Here is a 19758-nt window from a genome sequence, read left to right on the forward strand (position 1 = left end):
CCACGCGCGCGGGTCGGGGTCGGGGAAGCGGCCGTCCAAGCCGTTGCGGGCGCGCGCGCCGGGGTCGGGGTCGTGGTCCCGGCTTGCAGGGGGCGGGGTCCGGGACGGCCGGGGCGGAGCTGGGCCGTTGGGGCCCCGAGCGGGGCTGCTGCGCCCGAGCGGTTGTGGGTGCAGAGGGCTGGAAACTCCGGATCACGCGCCCCCGGGCGCCGCCCCGCCCCCGCGGCTTGGCCTAGCGCGGTGGCGTCACAGTCGCACAGTCCTAACTACGGCCTCCGGGCCTTTGTCCCCGGCAACGGCGCTCGGGGTGGGGGAGCCAGGCGGGGCGGGAGACGGGCGGGTATGGGCCGCGCGGGCGCAGGCTCCTCCAGGCGCCGCAGGCAGCGGTGCCAGAGCCGGGGCAGGCGGCGGCCGCGAGCCCCTCGGCGGCGGAAGGCCCCAGCGTGCAGGCGCAGGAGGGCGCGGCGCCGGCGGAAGGAGCCCTGTCCCCGCAGCTTGGGACCGGAGATCCACGAATGTTCCGAGTCCCAGGACCCGGTGCGCGCGGGGCCCTCACACCTGCTGCTGTGGCACTTTTGGGGTTGGAACCCTCTCCTGGTCTCCGGGTTTCCGGTAAAACGGGACCAGAGGCACAAGGAGGCGTGTGCGTTTGAGGAGGAGGAGTGGTCAGGTTTTCAGGGCCCCAGTGCTCCGGTGTCCCCGCCACCGACCCGCTCCGCATCCCTTCCTGCCCCAGGGCCCCAGGCTCGGCCTCCCGTCCATGCTTCCTGCTCAGCCCCTTTGCCTTGCAGTGCGCGTCCCGGGACGACTGGCGCTGTGCGCGCTCCATGCACGAGTTTTCCGCTAAGGACATCGACGGGCACATAGTTAACCTGGACAAGTACCGGTGGGCGCTCGCCTGGGGTGGGGCGCATGGCCGGGGCCTGGGAGGGGCCCTGCTTTTCTGCGCTGACCCCGCCGACCCTCGCAGGGGTTCGTGTGCATCGTCACCAACGTGGCCTCCCAGTGAGGCAAGACCGAAGTGAACTACACTCAGCTCGTCGACCTGCACGCCCGATACGCTGAGTGCGGTTTGCGGATCCTGGCCTTCCCATGTAACCAGTTCGGGAAGCAGGTGGGCGGCTGCTGCGTTCCCGGGGCCCGCAGAGGCCGGTGGGTGGGGTCAGGGTGGGCTCCGGCCTGGAGAAGGCCTGGGAGTGTGCGGGGGGCCCGGACTGAGGAGGTGCCAGGCCTCCGACGCACTCATGCACACCTTGGCCGCCACAGGAGCCAGGGAGTAACGAAGAAATCAAAGAGTTCGCCGCGGGCTACAACGTCAAATTTGACATGTTCAGCAAGATCTGCGTGAACGGGGACGACGCCCACCCGCTGTGGAAGTGGATGAAGATCCAGCCCAAGGGCAAGGGCATCCTGGGAAAGTGCGTGGCCTCTGGGGACATGACGGCTGCGGGGGGTGGGGGGGCTGTGTGGGGCCTGCTGGGATGCTCACACCTCCCTGGGGCAGAATGGCTCAGGGGCGGTTGAGGTGGGGTGCTGGGACTCTCCCACTGTGTGGCCTCCTTGGGGCAGGATGGCTCGGGGTCCATGGAGGGCTGTGGAAGCAGCCAGGGATGCTCACACCTTTGTGGCCTCCTGGGGACAGGATGGCTCAGGGGGCTGTGGGGGGCTGCTGGGACTCTCACACTGCGTGGCCTCCTGGGGGTAAGATGGCTGGGGGGGCGTGGGGGGCCACTGGGGACACTCATGTCCACGTGGCCTCCTGGAGGCAGGATGGCTAGTGGGCCCGTGGGGGCTGCTGGGGACGCTTACACTCATGTGCTTCTTTTCCAGTGCCATCAAGTGGAACTTCACCAAGGTAAGGGGGCTGTGGGGGGTAGGAGACCAGCTCCCCCCGGCCACAGCCCTGGCCCAGATGGGCAGCGGGCAGGAAAGGCAGCTTCAGCCCCTTGCAGGGGGCCACCCCCACGGTGCCCCACAGTTCAGACGCTGTCTCCACAGTTCCTCATTGACAAGAATGGCTGCGTGGTGAAGCGGTACGGACCCATGGAGGAACCCCTGGTAGGTGCTCTCGAGGGAGCCTGCTTGGGGCAGGGGCTCGGGAGCTAGCTGCCCTGACCCAGCTTTTCTCCCCGACAGGTGATAGAGAAGGACCTGCCCCACTATTTCTAGCTCCACAAGTGTGTGGCCCGACCCGAGCCCCCTGCCCACGCCCTCGGAGCCTTCCACCAGCACCCATGACGGCCTGCCTGCAAACCAGCTCCTGGTGAGGCAGACCCGAAAATCCAGCGTGCACCCCGCCGGAGGAAGGTCCCGTGGCCCGCTGGGCTTGGCTCGGCGCCCCCACCCCTGGCTGCCTTGTGGGAATAAACAGACAAATTGGTCTGCTGGATCTTTCTGCCTAGGGGCTTGGGGGGGCCCTTTTGCCAGGCACCCCTCCATGTCAGGGCCAGTTGCTGTCAGCTGCCAGGGAATGCCATGAAGGTGGAGTGTTGCCTCCTCTTCCTCCAGGCTTGGGGGCTGTGCTGGCTGGGGTGCTGGGGTGCAGTGAGATCTGGGCCCGCTGGACACCAAGCCCTGGGTCTTAATCCATGCAGCCCTGCCTGGTGTGCACACGTAGGGCCCGGTAGGGCCGACTCTTGGAGGAGGTAATTTCAAGTGGCTGTTCTTCCTGGCCCCGAGTCTTAACCCGTTAGGAGGTGGCTACTGGGGCCTCCTCTGGCCAGGAAGCAGAAGTGCAGAGGCCCGAGGAACAGCGTGACCCTGATGGTGGGGATGGGTTGGGCACACCTGCCCTTGGGGCCTCACCTGGCTGGGGGGTGTGGGGGTAGCTGGGTGGTTACTGTTCACAGAGTCCCTCCGTGAGGGCTGGGGGTGGACAGGCCAGGAGGAGCTGGCACAGCAGCATCAGCCACCATTCAGGGGGCCCGGTGCAGGGGGGCGATTTTGACACGGCTTGGCTGCCTACTTGCACAGCTGGAGGGACTGTAGCCTGCTAGTGTGGCTGATCCCAGCTGCCCCCACTGGGGGTCTGGAATGAACCGTCCATGACACCTGCCCCAGACACGGGGCTGAGGGGTCTGTCTCTCCCAGCCTTTGTCCCTCCTCATCCACAGGGGGCCAGCACAGGGCGGTGGCCAGAATGAGACCTGGTAACCTAAGAGAGCCTGGGGGGATGCCCACACACCCCTGTTCTTCCCTCCCTGTTCTGCAGGCTGAGGAGCAGACTCCACGGGAAGTAGGCAAAAGGCACATATATTTAAAAAAGTCCTTTACATATGTACATCAGAACTTGCTATAAATACATAGAAACCGCAGGTGCCACCCTGCCAGCTCCGCGGCCTGGGGCCTGGGAGAGGTGAGCAGGCAATAACTTAGGGGTCAGAGAAGGGCTAGGGGAGGGGGAATTGCATATATTAGCGGGGGTCTGCCCCACAGAGCCCCCGAGACGCGGGGCCCTGAGCACCTGGGGTTTCCTGAGTTTCTAGCTCTTGGGACCACCCAGTTTCACGGATTTTAAGGGTTTGGGCCCACTGAGCCCTTGTGGGTGCCCAGTCCCAGAGCAGCCACCCGGAGCCCCTTCCTACTTGGGAGGAGAGAGGCACAGAGAGGGCCCTGCCTCGCCCCGGCCCCCAGCTGTCCTGAGTGGGCCCCGCCAGGGCTGATAGGTGAGGGCCCGGGTCGGGCGCGGAAGGCACTGCGGCCGGGGCCTGGGGCTCCTCTGAGCAGTGGTCAGGCAAGGGCCCTGGTCCCCACTGCTGCTTCTAGGGGGGGAAACGGTCCCTGTGACCTGGGGCATGTTTCGCTTAAAGGCCTGTCAGAGAGGAGCCTGGGTGCCTGGGAAGGGTGGGCTGAACTGGATCACGGATCACGCTCTAGCCGCTCAGGACGCGCCCGCCGCGACCCCCTGCCCCCTCCGCGCCCCGTCCATCCCAGCGGCGTCCTCTCGGGGGGCGGCCCCGCGTGTGCTCAGCGAGCGCGCATGCTCCTCCAGCACTCCTTGAAGTTGATGTCACAGCCCTGGTGCGCGAGGGCCGCACGGGTCCTGGGCGTCGGGGCGCCCAGCCGGCAACCGGGGCCGGTTGTCCCAGGGGCACGCGGCGGCCGATGAAGGAGAAGTGCCGGGGGCGGCGGGAATGCCTCGGTCCGGAGGGCTGGTAGGGTGATGGTTCAGCACCTCTCGGGCGCAGGGAGCCGCCAGCGGCCGCGGTGTGGGCCAGGACGGGGCAGAGCCAGGGCCGCGCGCTGCTGCGCTTCACGTCCCGCATCATCAGCCGCGAGCTCCTTGCTAGCACCGCGCGCACGCAGCCTCGGGGATCTTGATGCCTCGCGGCCGGAGCCGGCGGTGTCAGGGCCGGGGCGGGGGTCGGGCTTCTGGGCGCGCCCACCGCCCACCTCACCCCACATTGTGCTTTTCCCTGTTCCTTGGTCTTCATGCCGCATCGATCTGCAGGTAGCTAGCTGCCTGCTGACGTCGTGCCATGAACCGCGGCGATGCGCCGACACGCGCAGACGCGCGCCGCACAGCATTGTAGTCGGTGCCAGCACGCCGCAGCCCTGCACGGCAGTCCCTTACCCTCTACCTGCCTCCTCATCGCGCAGCGGCATGTGGCCGCTGCGAACGGGACGGGTAGGCTCAGGTGGGTCCCCGGGACCCAGACGAAGCCCAGGTGCCCTGAGGTCTCCAGCCTCCTCTCAGAGTCTCGGGAGCCCCCGATCCCTGCCTGGGTCACTGCCATCTGCGGGTTTCCCCGGGTCCCCGGCCCGCGCTCACCAGGCGCTGTGGCTGCAGTGCGTCAGCGACAATGTGTAGCCACTCTCCCAGGGCTCCTTGGCCTCCTCCGCGGTGACCTGGGGACGCAAGACCGCATGAGCCTCGGCGGGGCCAGGGCCGGCAGCCCGAGGGAAAGCTGCGCCCCGCGGCCGCCTACCCGGTGGAACTTGCGGCGGAGGCTGTCCAGGGCCTCAAGCTGACTCTGCCGGCCGATATTGGGCTTGTACACCGTGAAGAGCTGGCCACGGTTCTGCTCCGCCAGCAGGCAGCTGGGCTTGTTACCGCGGACCTGCGGAGGAGAGTGTTGAGGCCGCGCTCAGGTCCGACCCCGTGGGCCCTCCTCTGGGCGGTGGTAACCCCGCCCGACCCCACCTTGTAGGAGAGGTAGAAGCCATCATAGGGGCCTGTTAGCTCCAGTGACTTGGCAAAGGCGTCCTCCCACTTCAGGCCGCGGTCCACGCTGATCTGCCACGCAAGCCGGGGGGGGGGGACGTGTGAGTGTGGTGGGGGCAGGGTGGGCAGTGTGTGAGGGGCTGGGGGGCTTCCTGCTGACCTTGTAGAAGACCACCTGCCCGTCCTGCGGGTGCCCAGGAGCCAGGAACACCTGCTGGCTCTCCTCGTAGATCTCCTCGATGCCGGGAGCAAGGTCTAGGAGGGGTGGGTGGACGGTGAGTGGTGTCCGGGCCTGGGACTGCGGGCTGGGGCCAGGGTCAGTCCAGTGGCCAGGGTACACCCTAGAGACGACCCCCGGAGAGCACAGGGGAGGGTGTCCTGGAGCCTGGCCTGCCCTGGCCCATGTGTAGGGATGGTACACATGGGCCCCAGCCTGGCAACCGCTCAGGTCCTAGGTAACGCCAAGCAGGCTGTGGGGGGATTGTGGGAGTCTAGGGGCTGCTCAGGTGCTGGGTGACCCTGAGCAGGCTGTGGGGGATCGTGGGAGCCCGGTGGCCTGTGGTACTGCTCATGAGTGAAGTATCTGTGGTCCTGCCCCGACCCTCGTCTGGACACAGGGAAGTGATCCTGATGGACAGGCCTGGCCCCATGAGGCTGAAAGCACAGGCTCGCTGGCCTTTGGTTCACAATGACGTAACAGACACCCCGTGGAGCCTGGGGATGAGCATGGTGGGCAATGTGCACCAGCCTGACCACCGTCCACAGAGCTGCACGGCGATCCCACAAGCCCCGTGCCCGCGCCTGCCCAGGCCCACCCAGCACCCTTGCTCACCCAGAATGCACAGTGCTCCCATCAGCCCCCTGCCCACCTAGGCCCTCCCCATGCCCACCCACAATGCCCAGTGTTCCCACGAGCTCCGTGCCCACCCAGGATGCCCCGTGTTCCCCCGAGCCCCTCGCCCATGCCCACCAAGCCCCTGGTGCCCGTGCTCACCCAGGATGCCCATGTCGTATTTGCCCTCCCGCTTGTCCATCTCGATGAGGTGGTCGAAGGTGTCTGAGAAGTACTGGAACAGGGCGTTCTGCTTGTACACCTCCAACCCCAAGATGCGATTCAGGAACTTGGTGATGGAACAGTCTGACAGTGGAGGGAGCCAAGCCTCAGGCTGCGCTGGGAGTCCCCGCTCCCCCCGTTGCTCCCCACGCGGGGCCAAGGTTGCACGAGACGAGACGGGAGCGTCTCTGGGCCTAGGTGTGGGGCACTCACCCTTCTCCACGTCCAGGCAGCCATTTCGGGACTCCCGGCCGCCAATGCCCACGGACAGCAGGCCCTGCTTCATGTCTGCGGGGAGAGGGGCCTCACACGCTGGTCTTCCCAACCCTGCTCCCCCCCCGCGAGGGCCCTAGCTCCTTTCCCAGAGACCAACCGCTCTCTGGGGGCCTGGGGAGCAGCTGAGGCCTAGGGCTAGGCCAGGGCTAGGAGTGGAGCCTTTTGCCTAACAGGAGTGAGAACAGCATGTTCTTGGGGAATAAATTCAAATCCCAGGCCCCTCAGCTGCCCCGGAAACACACCCGGTGGCTGCTGGGGGCCGCCCTGGCTCCCTTTGCCTTCACAGCCCCCTCTGTGCGTGTGGGGAGAGATCTCTCAACACACAACCGGCCTACAAAGTCTGCTGCCCCAGCTGCTCTGGAGCCCCTGCCCCCCCAGGAAGACCCCCACGGGCCCAGCTTACCCCGGAAGAAGGTGGAGACCCCTCCGGGATATCCCTGGGGCACAGGTACTTTGTTCTCAGTCTGGCTCAGGATGGTGGTAAGGACACAGTGCAGGGCCCGGGTGCCATACTAGGGGGAGAGGGTGAGTGGGGAAGGAGGCCCTGGGAGGAAGCCGGCCTCCCCTGGACCCCTGCCTCCCTAGAACCCCACCCTTCCTTAGGCCCCTGGTCCCTACCCTCCCCTAGACTCCTAGACCCCACCTTCCTCAGCTCTCAGCCACCTCCTCCCCGAGGGTCCTAGACTAGGCCCTCCCCCAGACCCCTGGGCCCCACCTCCCCAGCCCCCATCTACTCCCTCCCCTAGGCTCTTAGATTCAGCCCTCCCTAGACCCCAGGCCCTGCCTCCCCCAGCCCCGCCTTCCCTGCAGTACCTTGTTCTCAAAGTTGTACTTGCTGAGGTCACGGGACTCTGTGGCACGGCGGTCTCCATGGGTCAGGGCCCCCTGCAAGGGGTGGGGAAGGTCAGCGGTTGGTCACCTGGGGTCTGGCCTCTGGCCCCCCACAAAGCTTTGCAGAGCCTTCCTGGGCCTGTCCCTGGTTCTCAACCCAGCCCCCACCTGCTCACCAGACTCTCCAGGCGCTTGGCCACAATGGAGGCGAACCGGCGCTCCCCGGCCAGCTCCGAGATGAGGAAGACGTACTCTGGCGCAGAGACCTGGTTGGACCGGTGGGTGCGGCCTAGGGACAAAGGGGCTCTCAGGGTCCGGCCAGCTGGGGGCGGGGCCGAGACCACGTTGGGGGCGGGGCCAGGTAGCGCTGGGGGCGGGGCCGGACTCACCGAACTGCTGGATGGCGCGGTCGGCGCTCCAGGGCAGCTCCAAGGTCATGTGCACACGGCGCCGCTGGTTCTGGACGCGGCGGTCAGCTTGGAGGGAGACACCCGAGCTGGAGGCCTCCGAGATGATGGCCACGAGCTGGGGGGGAGGAAGGGACCGGGACGCGGTTGGTGCAAGGCCCGCCCGCCCCAACGCTGCCGCCGCCTCCTCACCCTCTCGGCCCCCGCTCCAGGTCACCAGGACGTCCAGGGGCAGCGAGAGGCCTGCGCGGCGCGGACACCACCCGTCACACGGCCACTCGCGCCCGCACCTGGCACACACACACTGGCAGAAGTGCGTGGGTCCGCAGTCCCCGGGGACCCTTGGGCCCCTCTGTGCCTCCTGGGTCCCGCGGGCCGCGCCCAGTGCACTGCGGCCCACACCTTCTCGCCGCTCATGAAGCGCTGCTTCTCCCTGAGGTTCACGTGGTCGATGGACAGACCCTGCTCTGCCCGCGACTCGAAGGCCACCGTCCCGTCGGGCCTGGACACCACGCGGCCTTTCCTGCCGGTCATCTGCGGCCGGGACAGGGACAAAAACCGGCCGTCAGTGTTGTGGCCTCGCAGGAGTCTGGCCACCCGTGTCTCAGCTTCCCTATGTCCCACAGTGGTCGTGGGCTCCCAGCTGTGGATGCAGCGGGGAGGGGGCCCTGGGAGAGGGAGAGGGGGACTGCTGGACCCAGGTGATGTGTGCCCGTCCAAGGCCTGGTATTATCAGCCAGCCAGCGCCACGGAGTGAAAAAGTGAAGCCGGGCAGGGAGGAGGCCGCACAGCCAGGCCCAGGGGCTTGAGTCCTGGCCCCGGGCACCCCAGGGGTGCGTTCAGGCAGTGGTCTAAGCAGAGGCCAGCGCAGGCCAGGCTGGGGGATCTGGGGCTTAGAGGGATGGGGGAGTAAAGCCCTCCACAGGAGGTCGTGGCCTCCCTGGCCGAGCTGGACAGGACGCTGCTGCCCCCACCTCCCGCTGCCGGGCTCCCTGAAGGCCCCCTCCTCGCAGGGCCGCGGTGGATGCAGAGTGACCAGCAGGGGACACCAGAGCCACACAGAGCCCGGGTGAAGCCCCGCCCACTGTCCACGCCCCACCCACCACCTACTCCAGCTGCTGTCCCACCCACCTCCGCCACCCGCTGGGGGCCGCCAAGCTGGTCGATGAGCTCGTCCAGGGTGTTGACTGGCAGCTCCCGGCCCAGCCGTCGTACTTTATCCAGCAGATCCTGCTTCAGTCGCTCCACCCGCTCCAGGACCCCGGGGCCATGCGGGTCTCTCTGAGGGAGGCACAGGGGTCCTAGGGAGGACGTGCAGGGTCAGGGCAGGACATGTCGGCTGCCTTCTAGGGCCCACCTAACTCAAGGCTGGCCCCTGCAGAGCAAGGACAAGGGGCCTGGGGCAGCCCTGAGGGACGGCAGGGTGGCAGGGAAGCCCAGCACCACTTTTCTGCGCTTGTCTCCCTGAGACCAGCTGAGGCAAAACTAAGCCTCCTATCGGGGACCAAACGCTGCGACCTCACTGCCTCCACAGGAGTAGGGACTGCCCAGCCCCGAGCCCCAGCTCTGCCTCTGACCAGTGGTGTAACCCGTGACCTCCCCTCTCTGGGCCTCAGTTTCCCCCAACTGTGAGTGGGCACCATAGCAGCAGCTAGGCTCCGGTGGGCTGGACTGAGGGCTACAACCTGGGGTAGGTGGTGACCGCCAGGAGGCCGGGGTAGCCTCGCACTGGAATCCTGACCCACAGGTGCCTGGCCGGTCGGGCGAGCCCTCACCCCGGTCATCACTGGGGAGCCCGATGGCATCAACGATGACCACATCGTCATCCATCAGGGACTCGGGGGAGGAGTTGAAGTCACTGTCCAGGCCAGGGTCTGACTCTGTGCTGCTGTCATCGCTGATGCGGATGATGCCTGCCGCCTCGCACGCCAGCCGGGGGGCTTTGGCGCCGCGTCCCCGAGGTCGCCCTGCAGGGAAGGGCAGGGTCACCAAGGGCCAGACCACAGCAGGGTGGAGGAGCACGTGGAGGAGACGCAGCAGGACAGAGCAAGGCCAGTGGTCCGAGCTGGGGAGGTCCATCCGAGACCCCCCGCCTCTGGGCAGGCAGCTCAGCTGTTCTCCAGGGACACCCTCTTAGGAACCCTGTGCCCTGTGGCCAGGAGGGCGTGGTGTAAGGGGGCAATATTTTGCTTTATTTTGAGACAGAGTCTCATTCTGTCGCCAGGGTGGAGTGCAGCGGCATCTCACTGTACTCTCTGCCTCCCGTGTTCAAGCGATTCTCCTGCCTCAGCCTCGTGGGTAGCTGGGATTACAGGCGTGCACCACCATGCCCGGCTAATTTTTGTATTTTTAGTAGAGACAGGTCTCACCATGTTGGCCAGGCTGGTCTTAAACTCCTGACCTCAGGTGATCCACCTACCTCAGCCTCCCAAAGTGCTGGGATTACAGGCGTGAGCCATTGTGCCTGGCAAAGAGGACAGTATTAATAAACCCACATCCGAGGTCCTTTCAGACCTGGCCAGTGTGGTGGATACGCAGGGTGCCTGGGGAGGCCACACACCAGACCTCAACAGGCAGCTCTAGGCTTCCCTGTGACAGCAGCCTGGGGGTTATCAATGGGCTCCTTAAGGGGCGGTGGAGACCCTGAAAATGGAAGGTAGGAGGGGGTGTGAGCAAGCAGTGGGGCTGGACCTCTGCACCCCTGGGTGGTCCTGGCTCAGCCCCTCAGGTATGGCTGTGTGGCCTTGGGTGAGCTACTTGGCCTCTCTGAGACTCGCCACCTGCCGTCCCAGGGCTGATTATGGAGGAGGGAGAAAGCGGAGGGGCGGGAGTGGGTGGGGCCGTGGGGCGCGGGGCTTACGTTTCCGCTTGCTGCCCGCTCCTCTGTCCCGCTTTCTCTTGGTGGATGGAAAGTGCTTCTGAATGAGCGACAGGAACACACCTCTGAAAGTGAGATGCAGAGTTTATTCTCACACAAGGAGCTGAGGCCAGGTGGGGTTGCTCTCTGGAAGCTGGACGCACCCCTGGGTCCCTGTGGGGGTCCCGGAGAGGGCCGGTCCTGGGCAGAGGGTCTCCCGTGGGGAGTGGGCTGGGGAGGGCTGGGGGCTGCCTGTGAGCTCTCCTTTGGCCTGCTGGTGTCACAGGGCCACCTCAGCCCACCAGGCTTCCCCTGCTCTGAGGAATGTGGCCGGATATGATGATGGCTCCCAGGACGGGGGTAAGGGGTAGGGTGAGGGGGTAGCTAGGGGCTCCCGGCCAAGGGATACCAGGCACTGGGGAGCTCTGACCCCCAGGCAATGGGGGGAGCTGGGGGGCTGCCGTGACCCTCCTGGGGCATTCTCAACCCCCAGGGGAGAGGCTGAGGCTTCAGGGAGCTGGGAGGGCCAGCCCCTAAAATCCACAGCACCCTTGTTAAAGCGGCATGGGTGCAGGAAGCCTCCTTCTAAGACCACTGGAGACCGCGTCCCAAACCTTCCAGGCCCACCACGCCTGGGACCCACCCCCACGCCTCTGCTTTAGACCTGGAGCAGAGCTGAAGGTCTCTGCGGCCAAGGCTGGGGTCCCAGCAAAGCCCACCCAGCACCTCCTGCTGCCAGGGCCGAGGGGCAGGGCAGGCCGCAGGTGGCCACAAAGAGGGGTGGCCATGAGCGCAGGAGTCCCGCAGTCCCATCTCCACCGTGACACTTACTCAGCGGCCGAGACAAAGCAGTCGAGGTGCCCATCATTCTCCCCCAGCACCTCCCGCGTGCGTGCCTCGCCTGTGGACTGCAGCCCGATGACCACACACTGTGGGACAGCAGAGGACTATGAGCCACCAGCCCTGCTATGACCACGCACTGTGAGATGGCAGAGGAACCAGCCAGGCCTCGGGTGACAGCCACATCCCTCACTCTGGCCCTGTGCTCGCCTCCCCAGGAGGGGCCCTGGCCCACCCACAACACACACTGCTGGGTGGGGGTCTGCCAGTTTCCTGTCTTGGGATGGTGAGCTGCCCACCATGTGATCACTGTCTGCACTCCAGTGTTCCGACACCCTGGCTGGCTCGGATTGGAAGACGGACATCCAAGCATCTCTCACCCACCAGGGTGCAGCCCCTATCCACGCCTGGGGAGGGGCCAGGAAGGACCAGGAAGAAGAGTAGACCCGCCCCTGCAGGCCTGGCCACCCTCAGCCCTCGAAGGCCGAAGGCCGCAGCCGCTCACCTTGTCTCGCGCCAGCTCCTCCCGGGCCAGCTCCACCAGCCGGCGCACCTTGGCGGCGATGCACAGATACTTGAAAAAGCGCTGGTGCGCCGACCAGAACTGGCCCCACAGGGACTTGCGCGACTCCAGGCCGATCCAGTCGGCCGCCTGCTGGAACACGTTCAGGGCCTCAGCCCACTGCAATGACACATGACACGGTGCCCCTGAGCTCTGGCTCCTGGCTCCCGGCCCAGGGCCCCGGCCCACCTGCCGCTAGCCCTGGGCAAAGCATCCCCACGCCTGGTGGAATTTAGGGCAGGATGGGGTGCTGGGGTGTGCACTGTAAGAGGCACCGCCTCTGCCTGTACGGTAAAAACCTGAAAAACCAAAACACCAGTGGTGGGGAAGCTGTGCTGCGAACGGCACAGACTCAGCGCCCGCGGCAAACAGGCTCAGCTCCTTCCAACTCGCAGCCATGCCTCTCGTTTTCCACCAGGGTCTCACCCAGGTGTGATCCCGTCCAGGGTACACTGGGCATGTCTGGGACCAGCGGTGGTCGTCAGGTTTGGGGTCTGGTCCTGGCATGGACTGGGTGGGCCGGGTTAGGGTGGCTGGGACTCTGGCCAGGGATATTGCTGCACACCCCAAAGTGCTCAGGACGGCCCTACTCCAGAGAGCAACCCGGCCCTGGGGGTTACGGGAGATGCTGGTTGTGTGACCTAAAGAAACCAGCGAACAGGCTGGACGCAGGGCCTCATGCCTGTAACCACAACACTTTGAAAGGCTGAGGCAGTCAGATCACCAGAGGTCGGGAGTTCAAGACCACTCAGCCTGACCAACATGGAGAAACCCTGTCTCTACTAAAAATACAAAATCAGCTGGGCGTGGTGACACCTGCCTATAATCCCAGCTATGCGGGAGGCAGAGGCAGGAGGATCGCTTGAACCCAATAGGTGGAGGTTGCGATGAGCCAAGATCATGCCATTGCACTCCAGCCTGGGCAACAAGAGTGGAAACTCCATCTCAAAAAAAAAGAAAGAAAAACAGCAGCAAACATACAGGGCTGTTGGGTTTGAGGAGGAGAAAACAGGACCTGTCCAAATACGGAGGGAATGACCAAGCCACGTGGCCCACAGCAACGTGGATGCTGAACACAGCTATGAGCCATGGGCCAGGACCTGGAAGCGAAGGGCTTGGGCACCACAGGAAGGGGAAGTGGTGGTCTGGCCACATTCCTCGTTATCACAGTCACATAAAAACCCCGGTGATGGCTGGGCACGCAGCTCACACCTGTAATCCCAGCACTTTGGGAGGCTGAGGCGGGCGGATCACTTGCGGTCAGGAGCTCGAGACCAGCCTGGCCAACATGGTAAAACACTGTTCTCTACTAAAAAAGTACACAAAATTAGCCAGGCGTGGTGGCGGGCACCTCTAGTCCCAGCTACTCGAGAGGCTGAGGGGGGAGAATCGCTTGAACCCAGGAGGCAGAGGTTGCAGCGAGCTGAGATCGTGCCACTGTATTCCAGCCTAGGTGACAGTGCGAGACTCTGTCTCAAAAAAACAAAAACAAAAAAAAAATCCCGTGACAGGACAGGGCGGGCCGTCACCTGATGAAGCCTGTGGTATCTTCAAGGCCATGGGGGCGCAATTTCACCTGGGAAATGCACAGGGGTCCCCGGGTGGGGAGTCCAGGCTCACCAGCAGGGCTGCGCGGTTGTACACGCGCTCGAAGGCTGGGGCCAGCGGGATCTCCTCGATGCGGAAGGTGACGCCGGAGAAGCTGAGCTGGCGTGCGATGTACATGCCGCTGACCTTCATGTCCATGGCCACGATCTCCATAGCGCCCACGCCCCTGCGGATGGACACAGCCCCCATGAGCATGGCCAGAGCCGTGGGGATAGAGCCACTGGGGAGCGAGAGGCAGAGCCAGTTGCAGAGAGGGCAGGGTCAGCCAGAGCAGAGCCCCAGCGGCCAGAGACAGCTGGCAGCCAGCCCTGGCAGGGATGGGGCAGGAGGGGCTGCTGAGGGGCCGGCTTCCCTGGGAGTGCTGGGCAGCCCCAGGCAGAGAAACGAGTGATACACATTTAGCACCTCTGGGTGCCAAGAAAGTGCATGTGGCAGTGCCAGGCCTTGGGCTGATGGTCCTGGGGCCTCCGCCCCAACCCCCGCCACCCCTCCACGTGCGCAGGAAGGGCACTCACCTCTTCTCGATGGCGTGCAGGAACTCCTCAAAGTTCCGGAAGGGGGTGCCCTCGCCCCAGATACCTAAGCGGCTCATGTAGATCATATTCCGAGGCTCAGAAGCACCTGTGGAGGGAAGCTGCTGTCAGCTCCCCAACCCAGGAGGGCCCAGGGGCCGGGTCAGGGGCCAACTAAGTAGGGACTGCCTGATGAGGGGCCCGCAGGGTTGGAACCATGGGCCTGGGGACAGCCAGCATGGCCTTGGGACAGGCGTAGAGATGCCCCAGCGTCTGAGGAGGAGCAGGGTGCAGACAGAGGCTGAGCATGTGTAGGGGATACCCCTTCCCGGGGACAGCCAGACAGACGTTGCTGTGGGTGGGTCACATGGGATCCGCACTGCCCCACCTGTGGCGCTGGCATAGACCACGCGGGCCAGGGGCAGCTTGTTCTGCAGGTCCAGCACGGCCTTGCCCATCTTGGTGGAGCCGGCGTTCTTGGCCTTGTGACACTCGTCGAACACGATCTGGGGCACGCGTGGGTTAAGGAGTGTTCTGGGTGACCCCAGGAGCCCGGGTCCTGACCACCCGAGATCCCACCTTCCTGGTGGGGGGCAAATGCCCATGCCGCTGAAAACTCCACAAGGGAAGCCCAGGTCGGAGTGACAGCCGGCTACCACGGGGGTCGGGCGGGCGGGCGGCCCCCACACAACCACTAGATTGATGTGGCCTGGGATGGTTCCTCCCAGAGTCTAACCACCACGCACGGAGGACGGGGCCTCTGGTGAGGAAGGGTGGGCTCCATAAATTGCAAGATGTTGCCATTGGAGGAGGGTACCTGGAACCTGTTTTTGGTTAGTTTTTTTGAGGCAGGGTCTCGCTCTGTCACCCTGGCTGGAGTGCAGTGACACAATGTCAGTTCACTGCAAACTCTGCCGCTCGCGTTTAAGTGATTCTCCTGCTTCAGCCTCCCAAGTAGCTGGGACTACAGGTGGGTGCCACCACCGTAGCCGGCTAATTTTTGTAGTTTTGGTAGAGACGGGGTTGGCCGTTTGGTTGGCCAGACAGTCTCAAACTCCTGGGACCTCAAGTGACCTGCCCACCTCAGCCTCCCCAAGTGCTGGGATTACAGGTCTGAGCCACCGTGCCCGGCCCTAATTCTTTTTTTTTTTTTTTTTTTTTTTGAGACAAAGTCTCACTCTGTCACTAGGCTGGAGTGCAGTGGCGTGATCTCGGCTCACTGCAACCTCCGACTCCCTGGTTCAAGCAATTCTTCTGCCTCAGCCTCCTGAGTAGCTGGGATTACAGGCGTGCACCACCATGCCCAGCTAATTTTTTTTTTTTTTTGAGATGGAGTCTCACTCTGTCACCCAGGCTGGAGTGCAGTAGCGCAATCTTGGCTCACTGCAGCCTCTGCCTCTTGGGTTCAAGCGATTCTCTTGCCTCAGCCTCCTGAGTAGCTGGGATTACAGGTGTGTGCCACCATGCCTGGGTAACTTTTGCATTTTCAGTAGAGATGGGGCTTCACCATATTGGCCAGGATGGTCTAGAACTTCCGACCCTATGATCCACCTGACTCGGCCTCCCACAGTGCTGGGATTACAGGCGTGAGCCACCATGCCCAGCCTCTCTGTTTTAATTCTTATTCTACAACTGAAATCATGGTGGCCCGTGTTAAAAAATGATGTTGGAGAACACTTATTCTATTTTACGGAGTAAAGTCCTGCCTGCTTAGAAAACAATTATGTATCTACCTAAACTAGAAGAAGATCAGGTGTGGTGGCTCATGTCTATAATCCCAGCGCTTTGGGACGCCGAGGAAGGAGGATGGCTTGAGCCCATGAGACTAGCCTGGGTAACATGGCCAAACCCCACCTCTACAAAAAATACAATAGTTAGGTGGGCATGGTGGCATGCACCTGTAATCCCAGCTGCTCAGAGGCTGAGGCAGGGGAAATCACTGAGCTCAGGAGGGTGAAGGTGCGGTGAGCCGACATCGCGCCACCGCACTCCAGCCTGGGGAACAATGAGACTCCGTGTCAAAAACAAACAAAAAAACTAGAAAACACTGAAAATTTTTTTTTTTTAGATGCAGTCTCGCTCTGCCGCCCAGGCTGAAGTGCGGTGGCGCAATCTCAGCTCACTGCAAGCTCCGCCTCCCGGGTTCACGCCATTCTCCTGCCTCAGCCTCCCGAGTAGCTGGGACTACAGGCGCCCGCCACCTCGCCCGGCTAATTTTTTGTATTTTTAGTAGAAGCGCGGTTTCACCATGTTTGTCAGGATGGTCTCGATCTCCTGACCTCATGATCTGCCCACCTCGGCCTCCCAAACTGTTGGGATTACAAGCCTGAGCCACCGCGCCTGGCCCCTTAATTTTTTTTTGTTTTAGACGAGACGCAGTCCTGCTCTGTCGCCCAGGCTGGAGTGCAGTGGCGCGATCTCGCTCACTGCCACCTCCGCCTCCCGGGTTCAAGTGATTTTCCTGACTCAGCCTCCCGGGTTGGCCAGGGTAGTCTCAAACTCCTGACCTCGTGACTCACCCGCCCTGGCTTCCCAAAGTGCTGGGATTACAAGCGTGAGCCACCTGGCCCGGCCACGTTCTTAATATTTTAAGACAAAAGAAAACAAGTTCCAGAAAAGCAGGCTGAGAAAGGAAAACTGGGAGAATACAAATTAAACGGCCGGCCCTGCCACCACGCCACAGCTCAGGGAGGGGTGATCTCAGGGTTATCACTATTTCGTAGATTGTTGCACGCAGATTGTTCAGCTGGGTGCTGAAGACACCAGCAGTCTCTGACTCCCACCCCTCCTCTCCCACTCTTCCATCCTCCCCTCCCCTCTGACCCCCACCCTGCCCTCCTCTCCCCTGACTCCCACCCCTCCTCTCCCACTCCTCCATCCTCCCCTCCCCTCCGACCCCCATCTGGCCCTCCCCTCCCCTGACTGCCCCCAGCAGGATACGACGCCCTCGAAGGCCTCCCCACACCAGTCCAGGATCTGCCGGAGGCGTGTGCGGTGCTGGCCACCAGCCTGGCTCTCCCCAATCAGGGCGGAGTAGGTGGCAAAGAGGACGCCCTCTGAGGTAGTGGTGTCGCCGTACTTGATCTGGGGATGCACAAAGCAGGTGTGGGATGGGGCCCTAGCTCAGCAGGCTCTGGACCTGGGTCTGGGTCTCCCTATCTGTAGGAGGTGCTGAGCAGAGCCTGCCCTGGTTGTCAGCCCACCCAGTTGAGCGGCCCCCACCGTCCCCACCTTGCCCCTACTTTGCTGAGCACAGCCCCTACCTTGCTAAGCGCGTGCACTGCAATGCCCGTGGCTTCGATGTCCCGCAGGTCGCGCTCTGCGTCGTATTTGAGGTCATTGGAGACGCTGAACCTGTGGGGTGGGGGCGTCAGGGGTGCCCACCCCTCCCCTTCACCCCTGCTACCGCCCCCCACCCCAGGCAGGGCCTCACCACAATGCCTTCTTCCGGCCACGCAGGTGGTTCTCCAGGATGACTCCAGCCACTGTCCGGCCTTTGCCCACGCCGGCCCCGTCACCGATGAGAAAGCCCGCGCGCTGCCCACTGGGGAGCAGGACCTCGTGTTGCTGTGGCCAGAGGGCAGACGTCAGGGCCTGGGGGTGCCAGCCCTGGCTCCTCCCCAGGGGCCTCGCAGACACAGGCTGGGCTGGGGTGGGGACACACGGTCACCTGGCAGGCGTAGGTGATGGCCTCTAACTGCAGGGCAGACAGGGCCCCACTGTTCGAGGGCAGGGCCAGGGTGTAGGTGATGTCTGGGGGCGGGACGCTGGACAGTGTGCTGGTCTCCACCACGCGGTCTGGGTGCTGCTTTCCAATCTTAGCTGGAGGGGCAGGGATGGACGCAAGGTAAAGGGTGTGGCCAAGGGGCGACCAGGGCCAGTTATGGCCGGCTGGGTGGGTCTGGGGCATGGCCAGAGCTGGTGGGGCAGTTTGGGGGCATGGCCAGGACCTGCTGGGCAGGTCAAGGGAGTGGCCAGGGATGCCTGGGTGGAGGGGTGTCAGGGCGGGCTGGGTCGGGGGCGGCCACGGCCTGCTGGGTTGGTTGGGGGCGTGGCCAGCGGCTTGCAGGAGGGGCAAATGCATGAAAATCCTCCCAGTGCCTCTCAGGTTCCTTCTCACTTCTCCCTGCTGTGAACCCCGGTTTTGTGTAAGCCTGGATTATAGAACCTGTCCCCACGGTTCTCCGGCCCTCCCTGAAATTCCATATTCCCGCTGTGGGCTGTGCGGGCGGTGGTCACCTGTAGGGTTTCAGTCCCACAAAAGGGTCTGAACCTGTCCCAGGGCCTGGTGCAGCCGGGCCACTCACACTTGGATGGCACGTAGTCAGCGTAGGTCTCCGTGTGCCCCAGCTCCTCCGCCTCCTCCTCCTCAGCCTCGTCCTCCTCCTCTGGCTGGTTCTGCACACTCTGCTCCTGTGTGTGTGGAGGGAGCTCAGCAGAGACTGCAGGCCCAAGTGGCTGTGGGCACTGGGCTCCCCCAGGGGCAGGGGCCAGGCTGACCATGGGCAGCTGAGTGGGAGATGGCTCCCAGGGGTGGGAGATGGCTCTGTCTGCCCCTGTAGCAAGGTGCTCCCCAGGGCCTCTGTCTCCTCAGATGTCTCCTCTGCACTCCCAGATTCTAGGCTGGCCAAGGGCTCCCCACACTGGAGGTGCCTGTGCTGAGCCCTCTCCTTAGGTCCCATGAGAGGGCAGGGGAGGGAGCCCTCGGCTGGGCCCAGCTCACCTGGTAGCTGACGAGAAGTGGGGTGCTGTGGGAGGGCAGAAAGTCCTCGAAGCCTGCAAATGGTCTGCTGAGCTGGAACAGCTGGAAGGGGAGCAGGATGTCGGCCCGGGCCAGACGGGACAGGTCACAGTTGGCGGGCCCTCGCAGCCTGGCCACCAGAGGGAGGCTCCCCACTGCCCCGTCCTCACTCCCCAGGGCCCTGGGTCTTGCTCTCCTGCTGTTCTCAAGGTGACCCTGGTGCCTCCCAAGCCTCCCCAGTGGGCACCTCCCTGGGGCTTAAGGCTCACTCCTCCTGGCCAGCACCTGGCTGCCTTCCCACTGATGCCTGGTGCGCCTGCCTGGAGTGCCCGGGAGGAAGGTGCCCGGCTAGTTCTGACAGACAGCAGAGCTTGGTCCCGCGGGAGCTGGCGGGAAGGCTGTGGACGGGGGTCTGATGGGAGTGACCCATGTGGACGGGGATCTGACAGGAGTGACTCACTGTGTGCAGTGCAGGAGGCCCTCGGGTCTGGGGGACAAGGGGTTGGGAGCTCCATGTTGAGAGGGAAGAGGAGACAGAGGCAGTGGGCGCGGGCGGGCCTGGGCCTTGTGCCTCACCCGATGGCTCCCAGTACTCAGGGTGGGTAGCCCGGGGCTGCCCTGCACTCCCCAAGGACCCCCGTGGGTGCAGTCCCCGCGGCCTCTGGAGGAGAGCAGCTCCCCTGTGAAGGATGGGGGAGGACGCCTGCCACTGTGGTGACGAGAGGATACGTCCCATTACGGCCCCCTCTTGGGAGAAACACTGCCCACAGCCTCATGCAGATTCACCAGGATGGACAGTTGGCACTGTCCTCGGGGAGCTGACCCCAGGCCTGGGCAGCCAGGTGTGCCAGGCCTCTGGATGATTCCATGGCCCACCCTGGGATCTCTGAACTGACTGGGCATGTA

The 19758-nt window shown here is 64.1% G+C and overlaps 2 protein-coding genes across 4 annotated transcripts in view; one reads left to right on the forward strand and one right to left on the reverse strand.

Annotated features, from left to right (window-relative positions):
- Nucleotides 1-2385, forward strand: part of GPX4 (glutathione peroxidase 4) — a 5143-nt gene extending 2758 nt beyond the window's left edge. Inside the window, exons 1-7 of one of the 3 annotated variants that reach the window (XM_017885661.1) lie at nt 51-537; nt 792-890; nt 971-1114; nt 1267-1418; nt 1831-1855; nt 1999-2058; nt 2137-2385. In XM_017885661.1, the coding sequence (XP_017741150.1) occupies nt 343-537; nt 792-890; nt 971-1114; nt 1267-1418; nt 1831-1855; nt 1999-2058; nt 2137-2169 (708 nt within the window). In that variant the 5' untranslated portion in view covers nt 51-342 and the 3' untranslated portion in view covers nt 2170-2385. Of the gene's footprint in view, nt 1-50; nt 538-791; nt 891-970; nt 1115-1266; nt 1419-1830; nt 1856-1998; nt 2059-2136 lie in introns of those variants that run through there. The other 2 variants (XM_017885660.1, XM_017885659.1) reach the window with 2 other exon arrangements.
- Nucleotides 2386-4668: 2283 nt separating this feature from the next.
- Nucleotides 4669-19758, reverse strand: part of SBNO2 (strawberry notch homolog 2) — a 72522-nt gene continuing 57432 nt past the window's right edge. The window contains 25 exon segments of the mRNA XM_017885658.1: nt 4669-4848; nt 4929-5060; nt 5144-5236; nt 5325-5419; nt 6159-6302; nt 6432-6506; nt 6898-7006; nt 7308-7379; nt 7502-7614; nt 7715-7850; nt 8135-8266; nt 8864-9033; nt 9508-9699; nt 10593-10675; nt 11421-11518; nt 11935-12111; nt 13612-13765; nt 14115-14220; nt 14500-14617; nt 17052-17195; nt 17375-17465; nt 17545-17678; nt 17782-17933; nt 18419-18524; nt 18835-18915. Of these exon segments, the coding sequence (XP_017741147.1) occupies nt 4768-4848; nt 4929-5060; nt 5144-5236; nt 5325-5419; nt 6159-6302; nt 6432-6506; nt 6898-7006; nt 7308-7379; nt 7502-7614; nt 7715-7850; nt 8135-8266; nt 8864-9033; nt 9508-9699; nt 10593-10675; nt 11421-11518; nt 11935-12111; nt 13612-13765; nt 14115-14220; nt 14500-14617; nt 17052-17195; nt 17375-17465; nt 17545-17678; nt 17782-17933; nt 18419-18524; nt 18835-18915 (2988 nt within the window). The 3' untranslated portion in view covers nt 4669-4767.

The sequence above is a fragment of the Rhinopithecus bieti genome, unplaced genomic scaffold (assembly GCF_001698545.2).
Source record: "Rhinopithecus bieti isolate Rb0 unplaced genomic scaffold, ASM169854v2 scaffold_15283, whole genome shotgun sequence".
Taxonomy (NCBI): domain Eukaryota; kingdom Metazoa; phylum Chordata; class Mammalia; order Primates; family Cercopithecidae; genus Rhinopithecus; species Rhinopithecus bieti.